Here is a 27,960-nt window from a genome sequence, read left to right on the forward strand (position 1 = left end):
GCCCTGTGAGAGCAGGGGCGGACCGAACGAACGAACGAACTCTCTATAACTAATCGCTCGTGACGCTTCGTCGTCTGTCCGAATGTCCGTCCCATCGGCCGTCGCGCCGCACAGACGACGTCGTTGCCCGTTTTCTCTCTTTTTCACGTCGTGACGCCGACCCGACGAGGTGTGACGCGTCGCGTCGCGTCGCGCGCGCGCTTACAAACGTGACGGGTTCCGCTCCACGCGTGTTAGTAATCGTAGTGCATCGTGTCTGGTCGCGTCGTGCCTTGTGGATTCCGCGACTCATCGGTCCGGTGTGCCTCGCGCTGTTGGATTCCCCGGCCGAGACTCTCGTTCGTCCGTCGGAAGTGACCAGCCCCACCGACATGTGCTCGCCGCCCGGATTCCACGCTCAGGACTCCAAGACACCCTGATGGCAGTCACCGTTCCGGCGAGACATCCCGATCGTTCGCCGCCGCTCGAGATCCTGTTACGTTCGTCGCGTCCCTATCGGGAGTAGTACTTGACTCAGTGTAGACAGTGCAGTGCGTGCAAGGTGCTCTTGTGACCTAATTCGTTGTTGTCGGCCGCGAGAGTAACTCGAGAGACAACCCGACCGTCGACGCCCGTCGAACCGGCCGAGATGTCAGCGTACGCGCAGTTCGGGTACTCGTATCCGTCGGCGTCACAGGTGAGTCCGCAAACCGACGGCACCTAGCTCTGCTACCACTTGGACGACGGGACGCGCTCAAATACACCTTTTCACGTTCGAGCAGAACAGGTTTGATCGATCGCTTTCCTCGAGAAAATTACTGTTACTCCAAGTAATCCTTTGTGCCCGATGGGTTGGCTTCGATTGGATACCCGAAACGTGCATACATCGCGACAATAGTGAACGTCGACGATCGCCAGTCCGCAAATCGTTATTAACGTCTTCGAAGTTGGAGCGTGTTTCGCTGTACGGAGAAATTGGAGCGTACGCCCATCGTCTGAGTAGTAAAACGGAGTCTGCGAATTTTACGACCCACGAATCCGTCTTTTGACTTGTCTCTGGCACGTAAAAATGTTGTTCTTATTTACTCTGCTCTGTGGTTAAATCCTTCCGAAGTACGCAATTTTAAATCCCTAGCTAACGTCTATTTAGCCCTCGACCCCAACCATAATCCTTTAGAAATTGAAATAGAGTAGGGCTAGGTATCACTTACGCTAACAAGCTCTCGAATTATTGTTACGACAGTCTTGCAATACCTGCTCGACGTCCTATAAACAATATCTAAATCGAAGCACAACTGTTCTGAGACTCTTCAAAGTCACTGTATACTTTTCGACCTTAGTTGCAACGCTGCTCCAAATATCGTTGTTTATTTTCGCTGAAAAATCCTAGCTAGAAAGAGACAAATCCTCCCATAGGGATAGAGGCCGTAGGGATAACGGTTTCTGCTCCATTGTCTGCAAAGTCGTACCTCAATTATTCGACTAACGATGGTCGCTTACCGGGTAGCAATTTTAGAAACATCGTTAATCACGGTTTACGATCGTTTGCTATTCTTTTTTTCCGGAAAACTGACGCATTGTAAAGCAGACAGCTGACAATTAAAGGCTGCTTCCTCGTTGGGACCTAATTTTGGAGTTGTCGTGGGTCACGGTTCGAGTTGGAAGTTTTCACGAAAATATTGCTTCGACGTCGAAACAGCTGTGGTTACCTTTCGCGCAACGTTTATTCATTTTCTTTATTTATCGTCTTTATTGCACAAGCAAACGTTAGATATTATATATATACGGTAAACATTCATTTACCACAAGAGACAAGATAAGAGAAAATGAAGTGTGCACACCGAGGTGCTGTTTCTAAACATAGCCTCGCATTTTATCTAGATAAAAATTTCGAACGACAAGCAAAAGATAAACAACCGTTTATCCGTTGCTCGTTAGAATAAAAAGTTGCAGTTTCGATCGCGAAATGAAATATTTTACAGCGAGCGAATGGAATTTAAACAGAGGATGAGAGAGGTATCGACGGTAGGATCACTTTTGACCCGTGGTAAAATTTTCCAACAACTCTTTTCTGAAAGGGTGACACCAGTAATTAACGATCGATATAAAAAGCTCGTACTTACGAACGGGATAGAATTTAACGGCCGAGTAAGGAAAATTTATGAGAACCATTATAATTGCTAATAGGAAATACGAGCTACGCTATCTCCGATCTAAACAACGAGAGGATTGGACGCGAGATGCAGTTCTGCGAGTGCCATGAAACTGTATTTATTCAAATTCTGACGTAAAATAGCGCTGAAAATCCATTCGTCCGTACGGTGGCAATTTGAAATTAGCATACGTTGGTTTTGCTCGAACGAGATTCTCGTTTCCGCGACGATTAACGCTCGCGCGCGATCCGAACGATCGACGGTTCCGAGCGTACGCGGAGAAAGTTTCGATCGCGGCTGTCGATGATCGAGAGTGAAATTTTCCCATGTGCAGCCAATAGGTTCCCCCCGGATAGGTGCACCTGTTTCGCGTAAATGTTCACCGACGGCCGTCGCTCGCGTGCACGACACCTTTGGGACCGGTCGTAAATGCGCTGGCTGTCGATCGATGATCGATCCTCCGTTGCGTCACTCTTGTAAATCGAATCCCTCTTTAAAAATTATTGAGTCTCGATTACGATCGATCAGCGTAGTTACGCGATCCCGTTGTTACTCAATCCAACTTTCTTCCTGCGCTCGAAGGAACTCTGGCCGATCGATAGAGCAGTAAAAATCGATACTGGCTAATTAGTAAATTCTAGGAAGATAATCTCTAGAGCCGATAGAGCGATCACCACGAGGGAACTTTGTCTATTTATACCGAAAGATCGCCTCAAATACTCTCTGTTTCTTTTTTATTTATACCCGGTGTTTTTTGTAAAGATATACGTACATATATGTACACGTATATTCGTGCTAGCAATGCATTCGCTCGGTAGGTATCGAGAAGATTTATCGTCCGCCGCTGTGTCGAGTTAAATTAATTATGAGGCGATTAAAATTCCTGCGACCTGCGCGTGCACCGGGTATAGTCTATGCTCCTGGTTCCACGGTGGCCAGGAAATTTGCGAGATCGTCGAATCGCAGTAATCGCGAAATTCGATTAGCGTTGACGAATAAATCTCGGCGATATTGTGCGCGCGTAATAGCGCAGCTGATAAGATTCATCGATCCTGCTTAACGGTTCTTAAAGGTTTCTTGCACGAACGAAATTTCCAACGCCGGGGATCTGATTTATTTTATATTTATTCTATTTTACGTGTTTATCGCGTTGATCGAGAAATATATGCGGCAGCGGGAAAGTATAATAAAAAAACACGTGAGGTAAATATTGTGTTCATGGGATAATAATTCATCAAATTTACACGTTTATTTGTCCACGTTTGTACGACGATGAGTTTTCTGAAGATCCATCGATAATCGTATTAACGTAACGAGCCTCGATGGGGTGTCGAAATTGGGCACGCGCGCTAATCTTAAAAGGCAAAATAGAAACCAAAGAGGATAATCTTTATTGGTGGAACAAACCCGGGAAAAACTTGATTTACTGTTCGACGTTCCCGAGAGCCTCCTACGGGAGAATTTAAGAAGGTTCCCGGGGGCCAAAGTGCTGCTATAAAACCTGACTTAGAAGAACTGCTTGAAACCAAATAATCCTGATGTGACCTAACCCCAACGGGGTTGCGTACCGAATTGGAGTAATCGTACCTTGGTAAACTCATTTTAATGATACTTACTGCACTGTTGCGTTATGAAATACCCAACTACCGACGTGAATTTATTTACTCGAACTTGGTGCATCGTCGAAAGTTGCGCCCCGGCAGGATTAGGGTTAATGGGGAATAATAACACGCGATAAATAACGAGCAACGAATCGAATTGGATTTGTTTGAATCGCGCGGACGCTTGGTGGGCTGCGAACCCGTCCCTGGAGGGTGAAACGTATTCGAGGCGAAAGGGAAAATTAAATTCTGATTTACGGGGGTTAGGTCCAGTGGCGGGAAGAGGCAGAGGACAGAAGGGGTTGGTTTTGTCGAGGGACGCAGGCGCGCGATCCTCTCTCTCTCTACCCCGTTGCCGAAAAAAGGGTGGAAGGAGCGGGAAGAAAATAACAGCGAACGCGCAGGTGCAGCCGCGAGGCTAGATGATAATAATACGGGTTAGGTTTGCCCGCATGGGCCGCGAGAAAGGTGCAACTTGCATCGGGAGAGCCGCGACTCTCGCATTGTTCCCTTTAACGCGCCGCGTGCACGCTCGAACCTGCGGCTTTCCCTCGTTTCGATCCGCTCCACGATAAAAGACCTTCTCCTCTTTCGTTCTGTCTCTCGTTGTCAAACGGTACGCGACGTTTGACGATCCCTGGACTCTCGACTCGGTTCGCTGTGGAACAACACCCAACTTACGATTTATTAGCTCGTGTTAGATAGGTTCGCTTTACACTCGCCTAAACAGTAAACTCCATTACTATTTTTGGGCCCTTTTTCCTCTAACGCGAAATAATTTTTTATGTTTTTTTTATTTCGAGTTGCATTGATACTGGGAACGTTCGATGGATTAGGAGAATAATACCTGTGTCCTACAAGGAAAATAGGTTTCCTTGATGATGTCAATTATCGTGTAATAGTCGGTTGCGACCGAAGCGTTAAACATCGTATCGGAATTATAGTTTCTGTGTCGCGGGGGCGTCATAGAATTTATAAACGTTACACAGCGCCTCGGAAATGGGAAATGAAAGGCCTTTAACGTTTGCGACGCTATCGTCCTCCGCGATTACAATAATTATTATACAGCATAATATTATGTGCACGATAAATCGTACGCATTCCAACGGTGGAATTTTATTACCGGACGATAGAGTCGTTGGAAACTTGGAACTACGCTCACGGAAGATAAGGAATGCAAATGTTCTACTAGCTTCTAATTATTACTGTTGCCAAATAGTTGGACGATATAAGTTATGCGCATAATTGTACTGCTTCTGCAATATTGACGAGAACGGAAACATTTTCAACAAATTTGTACACAGATTGGCCTCTGGTTCCACGGAGGACATTTTGAGACATAACGAGATACTACAATTAATTCTTTGATAGTTTGGTTTCAACACCTGGGTAAATTTATATATAAGATATTATCAGATAGTAGAACAGTTCTAAAAATAGTTTCGCTAAATAAATTTATACGCAAAATATTATTAGGTCTCGGTTTGGACACCTGGGATCTCTTGCACAATATTCTAGGAGCAAATTAATATAAGTAAATTTATATATATATATATATTAAATGAGTGATATTATTAGGTAATAGAATATTGTGCAAGAGGCACGTGGAAACAGCGATACTGGACTTCCTGGTTATTCGAGGCTGTGAAGTTGGTACTCTTGGGCGTAGATACCAAGTACGCAGGAGGGGACAACGATAATGTGTGTCGGTTATCTTCGCTCCTATCTTAACGTATTTCCGATCGACGAATTACAACGCGTTTTACATGAACGTTCGATGCGAAATACAACGTTGTTAGCGAGAGTTACAGATAAAGGGGGGGCGAAGTAATGCCCTTAATTGCGCCTCGGAATCGTCTAAACGCAGCCGGTTTGTCGCCCGGCGTCTAAATAACGTTTACACGGCTCGCGAATGCTTTACGATTGCGTCGCCAGGTCCCGTCGCGCGGGATAATAAATATTTTACGCGGATCATTTCCACGGAAACGCGAGTAACGATAATTGGAGTTTATAGCCTACTTGAGTAAATTTATAATACTGTCCGTCGTGGCGAGCACGGAGCCGAATCGTAAAATCCGCGATTACTGATTAGGTAGTTAATATATTTACTACCATCGGGCATGGGACGGGGGATTCCAGTAGTAAATTGCGCTTGTTCGGTTCGTTTTCTCTTCGCGTCTCTGTTTCTTTCGTTCCCTCGTCGCGGATCGTTATTGCGCGTTAAACCGCGGTGGCGCTTAATTTTTCCCCTCGAACGAAATTACGCTTATCGTCGGTCGATTGGGGGGAAAAACGTCCTATAAAACCGCCTCGAATTGAGTAGCTCCGCTCGGAATTACCGCCGCGCGCGTTATAAACTCTTTTATGAAGTTCGCCGACCGCTCGTGGCGTATTCGTTGCGTTCCGCGGGTACACCTGGTCGGACGCGAAAAACACCCGACGATCGCGTTAAACTCTGTCGATTAATTCGAACGACTCCCGCGAGATCGTGTAGCCGCGCGCGCGCGCTTAAGTAGCCCCGATTAAATTTTCCGGCATTTTCAAGGTTGACCGTTAACGAGATTCCCGCGCCGGGATACGCATCGGTTTTATGGACGAGCGAACGGGGGGAATGCAGAAGTTGTGTTCGAAGTTTTACTGGGAACCGTTCGAGAGCGAAATCTAACGATATCAATTATTCAACGACCGAATCAAACTGTCCGGATCGAGACAAAAATGCCGAATTCTGCGTGCTCCGGCGGGCTTTACGACGCCGTTTGCACTCTATAATTATTTCGACGCGTCGTTTCGTTAATTTGGACGATTAAAGACGGATTTATTCCTATTTCTCCCTCCATCGTCGATCGTTGCAACGAACGAGGCTCTCGTGCAATAATCGAGGTACTACTGTAGCGACCTCTATCGTTACGTGCTTCGTAATATTTAATAGATGTTGTAGCAAAAATTGACGTTAACAAATAATTCTTGATACGCGTGTATTATCGAGCTATAAATCGCATAAAATGAAATCTCTAGGTATATAAAACTCGCGAATCAGGTTCAAGCGGATCGCCATCTAGCGGCGTTAACGAGATGCTCGAGCACAGTTTAATGGCAATAAAATATTCAAAGGTATATGTCATTTTTTATATAACATCTATTGAATTAAAGGTTATGAGCATCCTACGATAAATACCACTACGGGAGTCGTACATTAATTAAAATCACCGTTAATAGCCGTGTCGTTAATTTACCTCGGTTTATGCTTGCAAAAACGTACGACGACCATAAAGTTACTTTTATATTTCAACTTTCTATCAGCGCTAAAAACGATAACGCGCGTGGAAAAGATACCCCGTCGTAGGATCCTTCTCTTTCGACGGTTTCTGTTCGGAATGAAAAACTGGGTAGCCGCGAAAATAATAGAATTGTCAGCAGATATTCCAGTGATTTACGTTTCCACGGTTGGCAATAAAAAGACCATTGAAAATGAGTAATGGGGCGCGAGCTGGAGAGAGAAAAGTGGCTAGGAAGGGGGTCGGTAGCGCGGATAGAGGCAGACGATGACGAGGACTCGAGGAGAAGCGTCTTTTGTATCCGTCGAGCGTTGTATAGGGGCGAGCAAGGTGTTAACATAGATCCAGCTAATATGATGTTAATGATATGCCGGTGTGCACCTGTGAAACACGTCGCGTAAGCGGTACGTTTACGCGTTCGATGCGTCTGTGTGCATAACTCGGCTTACGAGTCACCCGCGTAATGATATTAATTAATTCATCGCGCGAAGGAACTACGATAATTGTTACGAAACCTCGCGATAGTTCGCCGCGGTTATTGTTACGGCTATCCACTCGATAGCAAATTTTTGGTTGTAAGGTCAACTTGATCCTAGACTACATGTATATGTTGAACAAAAAAAATTTTTTTTTTATGTGTATAGAATCGAGTTCATGACAGTCGAAAGAGAACCGCTGATTTATGCAGATCGGTAACGTTTCGTTGGGAAAGCAACGAATCGGAAGTTGTTTTGTTCGTTGCACGAAATTTGTATCTAGATAAGAATGAGCTCAGCAGCGGGGAACGTTTCATGGTGTACCGTTCGAAGACCACGGTTGAGAATTTGTTCGTTACGCGTAATGAGGAGCAACGATTGGCCGGGGCTCGTTAAGTTCACCGACAACGCATCGATCGCGATCCTTCCGTTATTTGTCAGTGGCGGTGAAACACGTCGAACGGGTCGACTCTCAACGCGGGAACATCTGTTCGTCGATTATACATACGCGAGCGCGTAACGACGGCAAATTACTTTTACGTTTCGCGAATAATTAGTATAAAGTTATTACTACCACTGTTCTTGCTGCGCTTATTAACGAGTGAACGATGATCGGGCATTAATTGAGCTTTAAACGAAAATGGTTACGCATGCGTGCGGTGCTCGTCTTTTTCATCGTTCGTTATACCGTACGAGTGTTTACGACCAATGGCGATGCACGCGATAACGCTCCAAGACGAGTCAACTCGTCGTTTGTACTTGTCCGCGTCCTACGTTCCCTTTTTCTCTATTCGTTCAAAGATCTATCTTCGATCGCGGCAGGATGTTGTGAACCATTTTCCCGACTAAATAGTATTTCGAATCGATATTTAAATGTAGAAAACGATCGGAATTTTTGAAAGGAACGGGGAAAACCCTGTTCGATCGTTCGTATCGAGTGGTGGTCGACTACAGCGTTCGTGAACGGTAAACAAAAAGATAGTTGAAGGAGGAGCAGCGAGAGGCGAGGAGCAAAGAGGGCACGCACGGCGAGGGAGACACGAGGAGAACGTAGGCCACGATCCTGAAAACCGATATTACGGAGATATCGAGGCGCTTCCGTGTCCAGGGCCGTAATTACACGATGAACCGATGCGCCCGTTGCGCCATTCGCGCATTATTGCCATTACGTTAACGTACGAATGCTCGGTAAAACAGATGCCTCGCCGTCGATACCGAAACCGAGCGACGCGCTCGCTCGTCGCCTCCGCGACGTGACCGGACCGGCACGCTCGTAAATTTAACGATTCGCGTGGACCAATCGGCGTCGATGGCCGCGCGAGGCCCAATGGGCGCCCCTCTCGTTGCACGAGCGTGATTTCTCGGAACGAATTCGAGCCGCTTCGCCGTCCAGACGGTTCTCGTTACGCAAGGGGATTTTACTTTGCTATACTCGATAGGTAAACAGGTAAACAACCCGGAATTTCATTTACTTTTTACGATGCATCTAAACAAATTATGGAGGAATCTTCAAAATTTCGTAGAACAAACACTGGAACGTGTATTCTGCTATTAATTTTTACGAATTTCCGACCGAAACTCGAGGCAAAATCGACATGGCGGTAATTGAAAGGCTGTGCCGTATTTTAAACAATGTTCGGTACTTGTAATCTTTGTTGGACGGTAGCCGGAACGGGATACTTTGGTTTCAGCATCCCCGTAGTTGGCCACAGGTACGGAAGGAGCAACGAATCGCTCGGGGAATTTAATTGCGGTTTATTTGGCGTTCGACGTTGCCCGTCGAGCATCGGCACGATTTAAATGAAAATCCCCGTCGTTTCTCGATACACCCGGGCTTAATGATACACAGAAGTTCAGCCCGGATACGCGATTACGGAGCGAAATTATTACTTTGTGGGCTGCGCGCCGATCGGTTACAATAATGCGCGGTCAGATATCGCAGAGTTACGTTTCATGCTACTCGCGGCGTATCGCATGACGACGAACGGGGGGGCACTGCGAGGGGAATTTCGAGGTTCGTTCGGTCGGTTAACTCGCGTTATTATACCGTCGTTACTCGGTTATACTTTGTTATTACCCGGTGTGTTTAAGATTCGGAGCACTGTTTGGACCCGATGATTGACGGAATCGGCAATTACGCCACGGATTCTCGCACGTAGTCGTCTACCGGACCCATCCTGTTGCGTCGACCTTACACGTTCATCGCGGAAACCGGTTGCCTCGACGATCTTTAACAGAGCTCGGGTGCCGGGCACCGGTGCAAACGTACGCCAAGTTTCGCGAAATCGGAGCAACAACAAGAGCTTTTACACGTAACTCATTTTTATCCGCGAGAATAATTTCTTTTATCGATATCTTATAAAACGCTGGTATAAAATTTGGTACGTTTTCGTAAGAGGTATTTTTTTAGGGGCAATTTTGGCAACCTTGGACCGCGGTCCGCCAGGAATGTCGTTTCTGAGAAAAACGATGGATATGAGTATCGACGTAGATTGAATTTCATTCCGGGGACAGACGAAAGTCCGTCGAATTTTGCTTCGCGCCGTATTAGGTTTACTTGTTCGAGTTAGACAGTGGAATACTGGATCAACGATCTCAAAACCGAAGATCGAATTTGAATTTCGTTGGGCGAATAAAACGCTAAGCAAAAGGCGAGACAGTTTCTGATCCACCTAACAGAGTCGTAGAAGATGGAGTACACAGCGTCGTGTTTAAGTGTTGATTCCAACATGGCCGCCGTGCATCGCAAATAGCTGTCAAAACGTAAAACTCGTGTGCAACGCTTATTTACAACGCATAAATTATCGAGATACAAGGGCAGGTTTATTATCGATAAACACTACAATTTACTAAAATTGCAGGGAAGTGATAAACAATATAACGCGCTGTTGTGCATAAGAATCGCGTGGACAGCGTTGCCACGTCTCTCTCACCCTAACTTTAAGTTTCGAAATTCGAAAGAAACGATTAACAAAAAAAAAAAAAACGCTTTTCGAGTCCTCGTAGCGTTATCGATCGTCGAGTCGAAGACACCTAGACGTTTCACGCGCGTAGAACAAATATTTTCTCATAGCTCCTCTTTATTGCCGGGCTTTTAGGAGAGGTTAGAATCGTAGGAGGAGCGTGCATGCGCGAGGGAGAGCGGCAGAACGAGAAGGGATGATGCACGACGAGGTAGGGGATCGAGAGAGTGAGGTCGGTTCCCGTTTGTCTTTCACGGGTTGAATAAAATCGCGCGACGCGGTAAATAAAGCGTGAAACGAAATAAAGCGGAGGGCGCCGTTCGTTCCGTTCGCGGGATTTTCGTCGACGGTCGCGAAATTCCTCGTAAAAATTTAGTTTGCCCGGTAAGAAACGTTTCGGCAAGCCGCATAAAAATACCACGGGTCCCGTCACTCGTACCGTTAACGTTCACGCCTTCTTAACGTCGAGTTACTGCCGCTTTAACGGAGTCTTTAGGGCTTCAAATAGATCCCGGCGGCCTCCGACTGGCATCCTTTTTCATCTAGACGTTTTTAAAGCCGACGTTTCACGAAACTGCTCGCGGCGTTCTCCCCTCCGGGCGCCGTTAGCCGGAGGTAATTAACGTTAAATTGTTGCCGTCATTACTATACAATATTTCACTGGCATCTGGTGTGCGTCGTTTCACGCGAGGCACGGACCCGAGAGATCGTGACTCTTATATTTTCAATTTTATTGCCGGATCTTTTCCGCAGTTTCCATTGTTACGACCCTGTTTGCACGGGCAACGGGGTGAGGCGAATCGAGAGTCACGATTCCGTTACTATAAATAACGATCATATAAAAATCGCGGCTCCCTTTGAACATATTCTTTCGGGCAAACAAAGAAGATGTATATTTACTGGATGTTTTGAATACCGCGCAGGCGGATGAACGTTCATATATTCGTAAGAAATGTATGGCGGAATAAATATCGCGAACCGGGACGCGGGAAAAACATAGTAATAAGTGAAACGCGATTCTGCACGATAAATATGGAAAAACCGTACGACGTTTATGCGCGAAAGAATATGCATACATTCCCGACAGTAGGTACACATTATATTAAGTATTAACCGTATGAAATTTATTGTTCAATTTATTGTCGACCTTTGGATAGGAATTTTTCCTCGTACGACACATTTTCTCTATTTGTATACGAATATATTTTCATTATAATAACGTTTGCCTTTCGTAAAGTATTTGAGAAAGGGAAGGGGACTCTCCAAATAATTATCTTTCGGCTCCGATAAGTCTGCGTTCGTCACTGCTGACACATACGAGTACTTACATCCAATTTTCGAGTCGTTTTAACCTCTTGACGCGTGGAAAATTTGTGGCCAGTACAAATTGGTATACGTAGCTAACGAATGTAAATTTGTTTTTTTAACGAGAAAAGAAATTTAACGGGTCAATTTATACTTGATTTCAACGCTTATCAATCTCGTAACAATGTTATCGAGTTACATCACTGAGATATTTAATTATGAAAACTTTACGACTCTTCAGGATTGTGAAACCTTGAATTCGAACGTAATAGTTTTAATTTTTATTCGTTTCGAGCAAATAAATCGTCCCCGAATAGGCTGGTTGCTGTTTCGAACTCGGCGGTGGCTCTGTAGTCTATACTTACTCGACGGAGAATGTCCAAACGTAGTTAACGGTTAGGTAATCGGTTTTAATGTCATCAAACTACCATTCTGACGTACGTGTACGTATACTGGCGTAGGTTAAATGAATTTCGGGAAACGGAATACGCGTAAAACGTACTTAGAACGTACTTAAAACGTACACGTTATCGAACACCTTATGTAACATAAGAAAAATATTCTACTTGACAGATATTAGATATCGAGAAAGACGTTTCAAGTTGCACGTTCGATTAAGACAAATCTGAGGATCGATAGCAAAATACGTCACCTATTACTTGTTCGATCAGTATTTAGGTAATAGCGATAAAATATCGAATAATTATTCACAATAATATTTCTGGGCAACATTGATTTGAATTTTAAGAGTTCGAAACAACAATCAAAAGTTCTAGATAAATCTCAGTTATGTCTATAAAGGAAAATTTCATTCACTCGGTTTGCAAGAGAAAAACAAAAATGGGTCAAAATTCTCATCAAGATAAAAAGCACCGATCAAAGAGTAAAAGATAAGCAACTCTTGATTCGTTATTTATTCAATAAAATTCCAAGATTATGTTTCATAATAACTGATTACTTACTATTATATAAAAAATCACTCGCCACGGAAATTTGCTGGCCACGACCCCCGTAGCAATTTTGTAACTCTGCCGAACCTGGATCCTCGCTAGAGGCTGTAAAAGCAGGGCCGACGATACAGTCTCCAGCGCCCCGATCCAATCCCAAAAACCGAACGAAATCCGAGTTATCAAATTTTAAATAATACGTATCGAGCAAGATACGATATCCCTCGCTGATATAAAAATATTATTACACAAATGATAAAACCTTCACAAAAACTCGTTTGCCTTGCTTTTCAATTGTACAACTCTAATAATTCTATCGATCTCTTGTTTACCGGATAGAATTATTTACTTTTCAAACTACTTCTCCGTTTCTTGTCGAAGCAAAGTTCTGGCTATAAGTAAAATTTCGCTCGAGTCAAAAATCATGACTCCATTTATTAGCGGGACAAACCGTGAGCACGTGTCGCTTTATTAAGGTCCGATCGAGTGCCCCAGCGCCGCGAGAGTCACCGTAACGGTTAATTTGTCGCGAAAAAGAAGGGCGGCCAGGGTCTGGGGCCGTAATGCCGTTGTCGTACAAGATCTCGTGAGACGAGGGGGCGTGCGGGGGCCGGGGGCTACGGGCTCCCGCGCTCCCTATGCGCTCGGGATTTCAGGGACGAGAAAAAGACACATGGTTAGGTCGAAGGAGCGCCGGCGAGGCGACGCAGAGGAACGGAAGAGGGAGGATCGGTCTAAAGAAGTCGGGAACAGAGACTGTCCATTCGTATCTCCGGGCTCCGCCATCTTTTTTCCGTGCGAATTGCGCGCGCGTATTGCGCTCCCGTCGTCCTTTTGCTGTGTTAGGGCACGTTTACACCGTTGCTACGTTCTCCTCCGGAACGTACGCGAAATCTTTGAAAAGGGCCGAGACTTCTGCGCATTGTTTGACGTCGACGTATCAACTCGTCGTTTGCTGTTCGACCGGTGACGAGTTCCCTCGCGTTTCGATTAACACACCATCCAAACTATGATTTATTGTTCAATTTTACTAGAACGTTGATCAAAAATAAAATGTTCACGTTGGTTGAATAATCAAATATTTCTCCCGCGTTGCACGTCGAGTCGAAACGGATTCCAAAACTCGATCCGGCGCGGCTGAAACGGCGCAAACGCGATTTTATTTATCTGACGGCGGTCGCGTTCGCGTGATAGGAGCGGGTCAAAGTTAATTTCATGACGGAATCGAGTTCGCGTATCGTGTAAACGCGCGAGATCTCGTTGCACTTTCTGTCATCGCGTGCGAGCGTTCTAGGAGTCGCATTGTCAAGTTTCTCTGGTTACTGTGCACGAGACGCCGATAACTCGCGATCAGACCGCTGTTTCGCTCGGCTCGAACACGTGTAATCCTGTTTACGCAGAAAACCCTTCATACACCTGCGAGTCCTGTTCTCCGGGGGACTTTGTTTCCTCTTCTTTGCACCGTTCTGGCCATTTAGCTTGGCTAAATTAATTACATCGTAATTTAGACAAAATAAAATGTACAATTCCTATCAAACACGCGTAAATTCTGGAGAATAAAAGTGGAGATTAGTTAATAGTTGTCGCACGATATCGATCGAGGAACTGTGAAGAAGTTTTTAAGAACCTACTTCAAAATCAAATTCCATTATCTTATCGCATTAAGTTAATGCTTTAAAAAACAAGCATGTAAATTACCTTAATTATGGTCCTAACACGAAACTGTCAGCTTAACAAACTAAATTAAAAACACGCTAATATCTATCGTCTTTGGTCGTGTTCATTTTTGGAAGGGTCATTTAAGAAATTTCGCAAGGTACAAATGAACATTTTGCCCGTCTCTGACACAGTTTTTACAGGCCATCGCGATATTTCCGCGAGATCTGTGTCAAAATTATTGGGTAGGAATGTTCAAACGAGTCGTCATTAATCAGCGTGATCGTCGGGGAGAAAGTTTAAGAGGCGATCGAGTTTCTTTTATCGCTTCTGATATTGGGATTGTTTTGCAGGTATATCGCCTGATCGCCTGTCACGTTGGTCTATGTGACGTAATTAAGGTCCTAAGTACAGGTATCCGGAGGTTTTTTTCTCCGGCAATCGCGTCGAGTGGCGATCGGTCGATACCTCGAGCGTTAAAGTTCGATTTCGTAACAAGGCGAAACGCAGATAAGGTTCACGGATGATTGAAAATTAGCGATGGTTGTTCGACGGACAATTGTTAATGAAACGTCGATTTACCAGCGTGTTCCCGGTAAGTTATCAAGCCCTGGCTACCTAGCAAGCTCTGCTCGGTGTATTGAACGGGGAATCGATACATTGTAAATTCGCTGCCATAACGAATGAAGGGTTAAGGCACTTACGTCGAAATTACACGTTCATACCGGTAAATTATTCCTCATCATCGGCATCGAAAGAAGTGGCTACGTTCTCTTTACACCTGCGTCACGCACCGCTACGCCCTGTATCAGATCATCGATAAACCATACTTAACGTTTTCCACGAACGTTCTTCTCGACTCCGCGCACCGTTCAACGGATGGACTCGAGAATCTTCCAATTAAAACAAATACTTGTAATCAACCGGCCATCTTCGCTGGCCATTTCGTGCCAGGATTTGAATTTTATTTCTTAATTCGCACGCGATTGCTTCCGTACGCGCCAGCAAACAGTTACCAAAACCTTCGAGAATCAAGCGAAATTACGGTGCTCGCTGTAAAAAGGATTTATGGCATTATTTCGCTCGGTACCGTAATCTCCCCGCTTCAGATAGTTGCGTTTGCAGATAATCGGAGGTATTAATTCGAGATTTATCAAGAAGTTGGTAATATTGAACAAATTACAGTGAATCTCGATCTTCAGTATGTTATTTCAATTTCTATTTTTTCTTTGTAAACGAAAGCAAAGAAGTAAAATGTAGGAAAGAAGATGAATTAAAATTGCTGTGCACGAGTGTTTTGCTCGGAGTCTGCTGTTTCGATTTCGACACTATTCAAGGAAAAGTAAGGATTGCGAACAACACCGGGAGTACAAATAACGGTGTGGCTGCTGGACGCTATAGTCATACTAATGTACCTAAAAAAGGAGCATGGTAGTCGAGAGCCGTGTTTCTCAATCTTTTTTGGCTCGCGAATTCTTTCTGACTTGCATTCGTTACTGTATTCATTTATTGGGAACGATATTCGTCGGTAAGAATAATGGTATAGACTTTATTAATCGCGAATCGTTAACTATACACAAATAAGTAATTCCGGTCGCGGCAGTAAGACGGGTTAACCCGAGCGAGGCCGAGACGAGCCGAGCAAGGCCGAGGGAAGCCGAACAGTAGTCGTTGCAGGCCGAACGTACACGTGCAGTTAATTTAGAAAAAGTCTAATTCTTCTTTGTTGTTGATTCTTTTGTACGTTATCGTTGTATAACGTTATATCGTTAGTGTTAATAAGCGATAATAGGCTTGTGTTAAAGTTCTCCGCGGTAATTCCCAAAGAATTATCGGTGGAATAATTGCTCCAAGTTTTCTCGCTTGCGTAAGGCGAATTTCCCACTGTGTCGTGCCTTGTTTTCGGGGACGAGCTTTCGTCGCTGGAATTCTGAAAGCTCTCACGAGCCAGCCATATAGCGGAACATGGTTACGAAGAAGCCTCGCGTAGAATCCGTCGGGAGTTCGTCCGACCCTTCGAGGGGTTGATTTGCGAACGCGTAGCGTCACCGAATCGTCGCGTAGGCGAGCGGAGGGGGCGACCAAGGGTGGAAAACGTGGAAGGTAAGCGTGGAATAAGGGACTCGTCGAGAGGAGTCTTCCTGCAGGCCAGGATTCGTAGGGTTTTCGCGGCGGTGGTTGGTGCCGCGGGGGTGAAAGTGGGCTTTTAAAAGGTTCCGATGGGAAACCCAGCAGGGCGTGAATGGCTCCAGACGCGGCTGGAGGACCCGGAACGTTCCCGTGAGCGACGAGGGAGAGGGGACGCGGCGAGAAAGGAAGGTGGAGTGCGTGCCTGCACGGGGACACACACGCACGCGTGTGTCACGGCCTCGAGGTGTTCCACCACCTCCGCGTCCCTAGCTCTTTGTTCACGAAAGTTCGGTTTACCTCGTTCCCTTCCGAGGCCAGGGCCCGGGTGGCTGGTTTTTTCTCGTCTATTTTTGCATCGGCTTCTCCGCGGAGCCGAACCAGCCGCAGACCGGACGAGGACTCGTTTCGCCGTGGAAATATAGAAACGGTACCGGCGAACGATTATGGCGAACGTGTGTCGATTTAATTAAAAATCCTCCAACTATCGCGGTGACATCTCTCTGGACGGCGCGCCCTGTCGAAACCGCCATTATGCAGACCGTCACCAATGGGGACCATGGACATTTTATTTTTCTTCACGATAATGATAATTTATCGCACGGGTAACCCCGTTTTTACATGCAATACGGTACAGAAAAATACTAGAACAAGAGTTACAAATAGTATGGTTTGTAACGCGTAGAAAATTCTTCGCTTTATAATTATAGGGATTTCGGTTGGAGGGGCAGCGCCGCGGATAGAATTAAATTGCAATAACAAAGATTAATTTAACGCGTTTGTGGGGGGACAGCCAATTTTGTATCGGAGGTGTCTGTATTTGGTCGTAAAGAGGAAACGATAAAAATTGCGGCGTTTCGTCCCGAAATAAATTAAAACTCGCATAGGAATGGCGGCGCGATTGGGGACCGGACGGAGGATCCCTCGGCGGATGATCGTCGCTCGTCCAATTTCACGGCGGGACGCTATTTAGGTATCGCCTGGCGATAAATTATCGGGCGAAATTTGTAGCCGGCCCGGTAGAGGCGTCGAAATATCTTACGACTATTTAGCGCGACGTCGGAATCCCGTTTTTCGTAAACACGTCGACGCCGCGAAAGATATGGGACGCGTTTGACAAAAAGAATAGAAAAAAAATATAATATAAAAGGACGTCGCTTCTATTTTTCTATTTTCTTCTTTTCGTCGATCGAGCGCGCGAAAACAAAGCGCCGCGGGAAAATAACGTTACTCGGGTTGATCCTATTTATCACGTTTTCCGTGGGCGTCCTGTCCCGACCGATTTCGACACGCTCTACGAATAGAAGGGCTTTACGCGCGCGTTTTCCGCTTCTCGCACGCGCGTTTTCTTTTCCCCCCTCCCACCCCTCGTGGAAGCCAGGAACGATACACGCATCTCCGGTGTGTAGCTTCTCTCGATCTCTCCCACGTGCTCGCGAGAGCCTCGGTTCTCTCGAAATAACTCCCCTGCCGTATTAATTACCGGGATTCATTTCATCCTCATTTACCGCGAGCTAATTTACCGCGGAGAAGCCTGCGCGATATATGTGCCTCGCCCCTCCTTTCTGCGTGGACTCTTGAACGGCAGACGACCGTGGACTTTGAGAGGGCTGGCTTTGCGGAACGATTAATCGCGACTTTCGCGGTGGCGTTTACGAGCTAGGATCAGGATTAAAGGACACCGTTGGAAAAAATAGAGCGCTGTAGACGATATATCAGGCAGAAGAGTTCCGTTCTGTTCAAAGTTCGGTCAAAGAACAGATATACGGACAAGCCCTCACTCCATATTCGAATCTCATAACCTTGTTTACTTAGAATCTATCAATCTTTCCGAATTTAGGGCGCTAAGAAGTTTATGGGAATTTCACGTCTCGGGGACCGTGAGCACGGCGCTCTCGAGCTTGTAAATTATTTAGGCGAAACGAAGGCTTCTCGGTGCACTCGAGTGCAAGTCGGGCGACCGACTTTAAGGAGCTACGTGTACGCTCTGGGCGAGCGAGAGCAAGGCGAACTTCGAGGATTTCCTTTATTGAAAAATCATAGCACGCGTCTCGCATTTTATACTTTTACTTCGAAAACGAAGCTGAAAACGTCTCCGACCGCGATTCTTTCGAGGAATTATGTCCCAAGAAAGTGTTATTTTTATCCGACTTTGTAAAAGCAAAATATTTTCCTCAAATTGTCGCGTCCAATTTTATCCGAATATAAACGATTCATTATCGACGTGTTATCTGGTTTTAATTTCAGACAGAAAATTGCAACGCGCGGAGAAAAAACTGCTGATAAAGACTCGATAATTTTGTCAGGAATGCTTTTGCAAAGTTGCAATCAAACCGGTATATTAGTAATTAAGATATGATCGATGTTTTTAAAAACATCGTTACGAAGAAACTTTTTAAAATGCCAACGCAGTATTCTAGTCTACATATTTTTTCCTATCGCTTGGGATTTTGTAATCACTGGCGGTTCTCTTCTACGCTGCTTCTCTTTTTGACTCCTATCAGAGGGTGGGATAAATTCTGTATGTTTTATAATCAAGTTTAATTATTTGTGTAGACGCATACTCCAGAGCTATATAAAATGAGTAACGAATTTTGTTTAATTTCATAATTCTCGAAGGATCACCACTCCCTCAGATGCAACGCTGTTCTAGTTTGTTTGGTCGTGTTTGGCTTCTTCGAGGAGAGTTGCAAATTGCAAGAGCGCACGTTGAAGCAACGCTGGAGCGTAGTTATTAATACGAGATTATTATATAAACCGCATTACGGCTCGCAATTAAGACCCATTGACATATTTATTATCGGTCACATTGACTTGGCTGCGACGTTGGTTTATTTATTTAGATATCGTTTTTATACGCGAGCGCAACAGGTACGAGGCTGCTGTGATTGGTGAGACAGACGGGTTTTTCTGTTGTTTTGCAAATGTACATTGCAGGAATTATTAAGTTTAATTAAGCGGTTACCACGGTAGCGTTAATGTCTCGTTCTCCTTGCGTGATAGCGATCTCGTTTTTTTCAGACGCGCGAATGATGCAAATTACGAGCGTGTTCGATTACATAGACACGATGTTCGCTAGTGACATTAATTAACGATACTTTTGCTAGCTTGTATCACGAACTAGACGGATCGATCTCGTCAACGGGACGCTTTTGCCCGAATTATTTATTCCGCGTCGTTTCGTCTAATCCGCAGTCGTCGATTTCTTGTCTCGCGTTAACCACGGTTCCAATACACGCTGCGTTCATAATTAACCGGACAGATCGACTACACCTCCGTAAGTGAGCCTGCAAAAAATTTATACAAAGTCTTACAGGGCATTATCGCTCTGTACCCTTTGACGAAATATATAAACCGTTCGAAACAGTCTTTCCTGTCGTTGGCAATTTACTTACATTTTATCGCGTTACGTTCTGTACGAGCAACATAACGATCCTTTGTTAGAAAGCACATTCTTTCCCGGTTCGGCTTGTACCAATTACGCGCGAAAAACGCGTACACGACAAGACGTTTGCCAGTCGTTCCGAGTTAGAGCCAGGTCGTTTCGCGTGTCGGAGAGTTTTTTGTCGCGATAGCGGGTCGACAAATGAGCGTATTTTTTGACGAGGAACGTTTTAGGCGATTCGAGAGACGCTCGTTTACTCCCGCATTAACATATAACGAGTTCAATTTCCGTGGTATATGCGCGCGTGTACGAAAGCGCAAACACGGTACGCTGATATATGAACTCTCGCTGGCAGCAATTTGACTTCCTCGGCAGGCGACGATAAATTTCAGTTTAATTTATTCCTTGGGGCACCCGCAAGACGGCCGAACGATATAGACGATATTATTCAGACGCCATTACGCGAAATTATGTGACGATTATTGCTATCGAAGACCCGCGATCGCGAGCGACCACGGTCACCTCGACGTTTTCGAGCAATTCTCGATCTCCGTTTTAAATATAAACAATTTTTATTCGTCGATCCTTGTACAAAACTACTGCTGGTCGTTGAAAAGTATTAGCTCATTAAAATATCGGTGTTCGATCGGAAAGCAGTCAATCTTGTCGATAAGAGATTCCTGATAAAAAACTCATCGACTCGGTTAATGAATTTAATTCAATCTATATTATAGAAGACACGATCGATTAATTTTTGAGCAAATCTCGTACGATTCTTGATAAACAATCTCTCCTATTCGAACATTCGGGAATCCAGTTTGCTCGAGAGCAACGAGAATGAACGAACGAGTTACCTTTATCTAGGATCTGATACTTTAAACGAATAATTAGTTAATTCCTTTCGCGTAGCCTCCCCCTCCCGCGGATGGTCGGGGAATTAATTGTCGAGAGTCGTCTGTTGTTTAATAACGAGAGATACCGCTACTCCTTTCCGATTATCGTCCATTAAAGTAACACGAAATTGCTATCGAGTTATCGAGCACGCATTTATAATCGGATCCGTTGTGATAAGCGACTATCACCTGCTTTCGAAATTACCGTCATTATCGCCATTAACCCTTTAGGCTGGAATTATTCTTACACACCCGGCTACCGGTTAGTCGTTATTTATTTGCCCCGGTACGGTTTCGTTGGTAGCGCGTGTAGTCTCTGCCGCAAGTATTCCCCCGCTCGTTCGAGTAACGAATGACGTGAATTAAAAATACGAGCAACTCGAAAAGAGAATCGCGCGCGCGGCGCAGGGGAACGTCGAGCGACGCATATTTTTTTTTTGTTCACAAAGGGTGATAAAGAATAACGGATACGATATTATTACGCTCGGTGTACCGAGGTAGAAATGAAACGCGTGTAAATGAAAATGGCGAGTGTGTAAGAATTTTTTGAAAAAATGCTCGGTATCCGTAATGAACGAGGCTCAGCCGCTATTAAACCTAACATTGAAGCGAACAAGTTTTTTGCGCTAATTCGTTTAGCGTGGCAGGAATATTTTTATGCGATACGTTATTGCGTTAATAGCGTGTAGCTCGCTCGGGCGTAAAATATTTAAGAGGTCTCGTTTTGATGTTACAAGTACGCTCGAATATTGTTACGTAAAGTGCCCCATCGGTGTTAGTTGTTCAGACGTACTTAAAAGGTATTTATTTTCAAGTTTATCAACCGTGTCCTCTTTAATATAGATTAAATTAAATTTATTGGCTGGCTCATTGTGATTTTCATTATACCAGCACTTAAGGTTCCATCGACAAGATCTGAGCCGATCTTATCTACGTCGAGTGTTTTATTAAGTATAGCGTTATCGAGCGTGCTTCGTCGTACCACTGACGTGTTACTTCTGCAACACCATTTCCATTCGACTATGATAACGTAGAATACATGGATTTACTTCGTAGACTCGGAATCGAGACGAGACTATCGGAATAATTTATTATTCCGCGAAGTAAATATCATCGTTCGAGTATGCATTTTCATTATGGGATTATCCATTTAAATATTACATCTTGTCATCGGCTGATTATCGACTTACGCACACGTATAAATCATCGCGATGAGTGAAATCGATGATTCTAACAAGATGATCGATAATCTGCGTTTATATAAATATGCACGTGGACACGGTTCTGTGCGAACCCATACAAACACGTCGACTCGTTTGCTCGGTACTTGTATGTTGCATCGATGCACCGTAGGCGCAAGATTGCGTGCGATGGCTGTCAATTATTCTACCGCCATTCGAATGCCACGAATATTCACATAATTCAAGAAGCTCAGAAACTTCAAATCTTCAAATATTTGTGTATCCAAATATTCCTCGTACTTGAATTCTCAAGATTAAGACTACCGTGTGCTCTTGATTCTACGATTTTTTTTAAGACCACCCGGTACAAAGTATATGAATTAAAATATATCTCATAAGTTATGCCTACGTCAGTGACGCGTCACAACTGTAACTCCATATTCTCGCAAATACGGTTACGTAATAACCGTGGAAAAACCCAGAATCACAACTGACATATCATTTTTATAGAAATCAATTAACTACCGTGTCGCATGTCTTGACATTTGATGATATTTAGTTTCACGCACCAATTAGACATCCGTGATTTTCCTCATTAAATACTTTATGCATATCGAGCGCTATTAAGTAAACGTAACGCAATTTGTTGGTCATAAGGAAATTTTGTAACTCATCGATCCGTTCGATCCTTTTTACGATTTTTTTTTCAAATTACGCGTTATTATTACAATTTGCTGTAATTAGGTAATGTTGCTGTACTTCAACGTCTATTTCTTGGTATTTATTCTACTTCGTCTTATTAAATTTATCTTGATTATATTTTTCTTGCAACAGTGTGCTCCCAATGTATACCTTATCTTTTTGTACACGCTTCCTTTTTATCGTTCTTCTTTATATCCACAAAAAATTTATTCGTCGCACGATTGTTGAGAACAAATGTTGCAATTATTTTCCATCTTGTAGAATTCGCCAGCAGTGTTAGGAAGAGAGAATACAAATCAGAAAAGTGGTACATTAATCTGTCTTTATTAGTTGTTTATATAATGGCGTTGCCTTAAAATATGGTAAATCTTGCGAATGGTAGAATGATATTCTGCTTCGATCATCGATCAGAACTTTAAATACATTCTAGCGGAGCCTTGGAAAAATGTTTACAAAAACGAAAAACGATATCAGTTTACGAATTAAAAATCGTGAGAAGATAATAAATTTTATTGGATAAACGGGAGATACACTACCCTTTGGTGTAGCAATGTATGTTAATGTATGTAACGAAAAGATCCATTTTCTAGAAAATCGGTTCAAAATTGAACGACCCTGTCACTGACATATTGCCGACTGCTTCACAGTCCGCTGACCAACATGTGGCTCCAGATTAGAATCAATTTCAACTTAAACTTAGAAAGCAGTTTACGCATAAATATTTATACAGGCAATTAAATTACGAGCATTATGTAAATATAAAAATAATTCAATTAGACATTATAAATAATTTAAGAAAATATAATTAAAAACAACAAGAGAGGCATTAACCTTTCGAGTGCACAGGGGTGTCACGTGTGGTTTCTTCGTGAAAGAGGAAATGCTTCGATCCCCTCCCTAAAAGAAACCATTAACGGACCATATTATCATATACGAATTGACTTTACATTTCCCCCCCAGGCGCGTGAAAATAATAAAAATCGTGCTCTCGAAGGGTCGATACTTGTCGTTGAACAGTATCTAATTTTGAGGTCTCGTTTAAAAACTAACAAAGAGCTAAGAAAGGAACTTGTTTTGATGTGTGAATTGAAGAGTATGTTTATATTCTCAGATGATGGACGGTCGAGACGCGTATCGCTTTCTTGGACGTATGAGGGAGGAGTACGATTTCGCCTCGGTCCGTGAACGTGTTAAATAAATAATAAATAAATAACGAGATGCAACGCGGGCTGGATTAACGGTGGGATTTCAAAAATTTTCAGCTGCTGGTGAGCGGCGGACAGCCGACTACGGCGACGTCGCCGGCGATGTCGTCCGGCGGCGCCCTGAGCCCCGGCGCGCTGTCACCGTCGTCGACGGCGACGACGACGGGCGCAGCGGCGGCCAGTGGTGGGGCGAGCACCCCCGTGGGCGGCACCACGGGCCCCGGTTGCTGCGAGAACGGCAGGCCCATGATGACGGACCCAGTGACCGGGCAGACGGTATGCAGCTGTCAATATGACAGCGCGGCGAGGCTCGCTTTAGGCGCTTACCCGAGGCTAGCACCCACGGCGACCTCGTACTCCTCATACCCCACGCCCACGCCATCCACCACCGACCAGGGGCCCTACCCCAGCATCAGCATGGACAGCTCCGCGTTCTACCCTCCTCTGGTGAGTAAATTTCCTCGAAATGTCAAGTTTCTTATTCATCAATTCCATCATCGTCTCGACCTTTGCTCCCGTAAACTCGTTCTCCCAAGACTTGCCGCGAAACGTTGCAGTTACCAAGTTCTTATCCTCGTCGATTCATCTTCACTTTACGTAAACACGCGGAAACAAACATCGTCGAGTCGTAATTGTCCTAACGCGATGCGATTCTTTCGATGTTCGGATTTTCGTTAACCGCGAATATACGCTGACTATTTTCGTTCGAAATACGTGTTGTGTAACTTCACGTGCGGTACGATCAACTGGATCAGAAACAATCGCGTAAAGGCTAGAGAGTATGCGCGGAATAGGATCTGGAATGTGAACAGTGAATGCGTTAACCTTTTAGCTACCGTAGCGGTTCACCGCTAGATCATCCTTTGGAACGATCCGCCATTGTGGCGAAGTAAATTTTCTATCCATTGTACGGAAACGCGATCCATTACGATATCCAGCGAACGTTGGCGGGGGTGGTGTACTATTTGTTCCCTGTACTTCCTATTCTTAAGAGTTTCTATAGATTTTTACCATCATAAAGAGTATACAATTTATTCGAGGACCACTGTGACAGTATTAAATAATATTATCAAGGGGGTGAGATTATTTTACTCTGTAACGCCAAATAACCAAGAAATCAAACTCTCCCCTCGACACTCTGTTTGAACGATATTCTTTGGTCGCTCGTAGTTGGTTTTAGCATCTTTGGGACGAACTGGGACCCACCGCCTCGTAGAGAGGCGACGCGCGAAGACGTCGGGGTCAAGCAGAGGCGATAAATAACGCAAATTACACATCCCACGACTAATCGTAAGAGTTACGGCTCGTCGAGTATTTATAAACGCAATCATTAAACGGTTTATTAGCTCGGCCTCAAAAGAGACGGGCGTCGCGAGACGAGTATTAGTGGTCCCGCGATACGCTTTGTAACGTTTCACGGGTAAAATATGCGCCGGCTATCCGAGCCACGGATTGATTGGCCCGTCGAGTTAGGCGTGCCGGACGATTATTGCTCTCGCTGGCCGAACTCAAGACGGATTAGCGCGCGGTCTTGCCACGAATTAGCTTGGAATCCCGGCGATGGGAGCCCCGGGACGTCTTCGGATCTCGCGATCTCCTCTAACGGGCCGCGCGTAGCGATGGGACCGAGACGAATTTAGGCGATGTTCGATACATCGATGTCAGAAGTTCTCCACCGTTCGATCCGTTCAATGGAATTACTACGAACGGTCCGAGACTTATTGAGACACGCGACTCTTGTATCGATACGTATCAATTACGTCAGGTTCGATACCTGTTTACAATTCGCATAAGAAGTAAAAACAAGCAACGATGTCGTTGCAAATGCTAACTGACCGATAATAGAGAGGCATGACCGAGTCCCTGAGTTTTGCATCCATTAGCTACCTCTTTTCCACGTTTCTTTTCTCAACCTTCCACCTCTATCGTCAATTCTTCATTTCTGTTCCTTGCGAAATATTATAAATCGATCTTATACTCGAATTCTTTATTTTTTCTTTACAATATCATGATTTAAACCGAGTTATGCTCAGGGTAATAGTATCATTTATTTATTTAATCCTTGCCTTGCTCAGGATGACTTCCAGTTTACGCGTTTACTTTTTCCATTTAGCGAGCTATAATTGCTTTCTCAAGAATAGTGTTGTGTTGTTCTATACGCGCTCTGGTTTTTTTAATATTAACGGAAATTTTTGCTTAAGAAGAATCATTTTTGAAGATGGATGGCTCGTAAAGAACCAACGCGCGAACGCGTGCGTTGTTAGGTTAATCAGAATGTTATTGGATTGGACCCATCGCTATCCATGCGTCTTTAGCGCGTTCGCAGCCACCGCGACGTCGCAGCCCGCGTCGAATTATTCACGGCCGGCTGTCGAGAGCGGAGCGATAATCTCGTTTAAGTTTCGGTTCGCGGAAGACGCGTCGTCTCGCTACCTCTAACGAGGACTACGTGATGGATTCGCGGTTATATTTCAGGGCAGAGAATGTCGCGGGCACTACGACGTCGAGAATCTTGCTTAAACGCGCGAAGACACCGTTTATTCCACCTTCCCTCCGCGCCGCGAAATAAACCGCTAATAATAAGGTCAACGTTCAAACGGTATCTCGTACCTAAATTAAAATAGACGATCCTTAACCTCTCCACCAGCAACGACCAGACTTGATTCGATCGTAAGATTCTTTACATTTTTTCAGTTGTCAAATTTCATCGTGTCTCGACGCCATCTTTGAAGTGCAAATTATTCCCTCGAACTCGATAAAACGATTCTTTAGCTGAAATGACTTCTCGAAAAGTGCAATTTTTTAAATCAATTTTTCTCGTATTTGCGTCGTTATACGATGTCGTCGGGGCGCCTAGATCTCGCGTGCTGCTGGACGGAAAGTGTCGACGCGGGTAATTAAGTTACCGCGGACATTGAAATTGCATCGAACTGTATCGCGTGCAGGCTGCTGGGTTAAGAACCGTGGAAGATCACTGGCACAGAACGCGTTGCACGAACGAGATCGCAGAGTTTCGAGCTGCTCGACTCGGTCTGTTCGCGCGAAAACCAGCAGAATTTTAGGCGAACAAGAACACTGTTTCCTAGCATGAACCTCGACGTCCAAGCGTGGCCCGTGTTTTTAATAAGTTGCAAATCACCGAAGTCTGGGTCTGAGTCGTGGAAACTACGTTTTCGAGTGGCCCTCGAACTTTGTCGAACGTACATACGTGTCCAGGTGACTAACGCGAATCGAACATCCGATGATAACACACGTTATCGATAACTTCTGGTGTACAATCATACTCTGAATCTTAATTTCGTATCGATACACAGGTAGAACTTCAACCTATGGAAAGATATAAATTACTTTTATTCCTAAATTCAAATTTGCATTGCATTAACGTCCACGTACAGAAGTTGCACAGAAATTAATGTGGTTGGGGGGTTAGGGGAACCGTGCAAGCGGAGGAACACGGTTGCCTAATCACGGATACATCGACGATACGCTGATAAACCTAGTTGACGTAGACATATAGAAATAGACGGTCGATCGTATCGCGGTTTCGGCCAATTTATATCTGCACTCGAGCGTGGCTACTCACCACCGGGAGGTAGAAACGATAAAAAAGCTCGCTCGGAAAGCGCGCGGTTCGCCAGATGTTTCGAGCCACTTGAAGCTACTTCGTGCGACAGAGAGGCACCGGATCGCGAGAGGGACGGCTGATAATTAAATTCTGCATTTATTCCCCTCGCGACGTTTTCCTTCTGGTTGCGGCCACCGTGTCCGTTTCGTACGATAAGTGCATTAATCTTGACCGAAGTGAAAGGTCAGTTCGAAACGCCGCGCGGAACGCAACAACGCCGGAACCATTTTTATCAGACGCGGCACGGGTTTCCTGCGCCGTTCCGTTTCGCGTGAAAGGGATTACACGCGGTTATTGCATCGACTCCGGAGATAATCGCGGGCGCATTATTATCGCAATTAAATTCGAATTTATCGGTATAATTACATTAATTGCTCGATTTTCGATTAATCTGCCCCCTAGTCGCGTCGAGACAAGCTCCGAGCTCTTATGGGGTAGTTCTCGCCCCAAGAATCGTTCGGAAAATGGAAACTTGGTCGGTGATGCT

The 27,960-nt window shown here is 44.7% G+C and overlaps 1 protein-coding gene across 3 annotated transcripts in view; it reads left to right on the top strand.

The window, feature by feature from the left end:
- The first annotated feature begins 255 nt into the window (after positions 1 to 255).
- LOC122395451 (homeobox protein caupolican-like) overlaps positions 256 to 27,960 on the top strand; it is a 72,141-nt gene continuing 44,436 nt past the window's right edge. Inside the window, exons 1-2 of one of the 3 annotated variants that reach the window (XM_043393048.1) lie at positions 256 to 676; positions 23,906 to 24,295. In XM_043393048.1, coding sequence (XP_043248983.1) covers positions 629 to 676; positions 23,906 to 24,295 — 438 coding nt within the window. In that variant the 5' untranslated portion in view covers positions 256 to 628. Of the gene's footprint in view, positions 677 to 19,684; positions 19,760 to 23,786; positions 23,821 to 23,905; positions 24,296 to 27,960 lie in introns of those variants that run through there. The other 2 variants (XM_043393050.1, XM_043393049.1) reach the window with 2 other exon arrangements.

The sequence above is a fragment of the Colletes gigas genome, unplaced genomic scaffold, assembly GCF_013123115.1.
Source record: "Colletes gigas isolate AHSC1104 unplaced genomic scaffold, ASM1312311v1 Colletes_gigas_Sc00005, whole genome shotgun sequence".
NCBI lineage: Eukaryota > Metazoa > Arthropoda > Insecta > Hymenoptera > Colletidae > Colletes > Colletes gigas.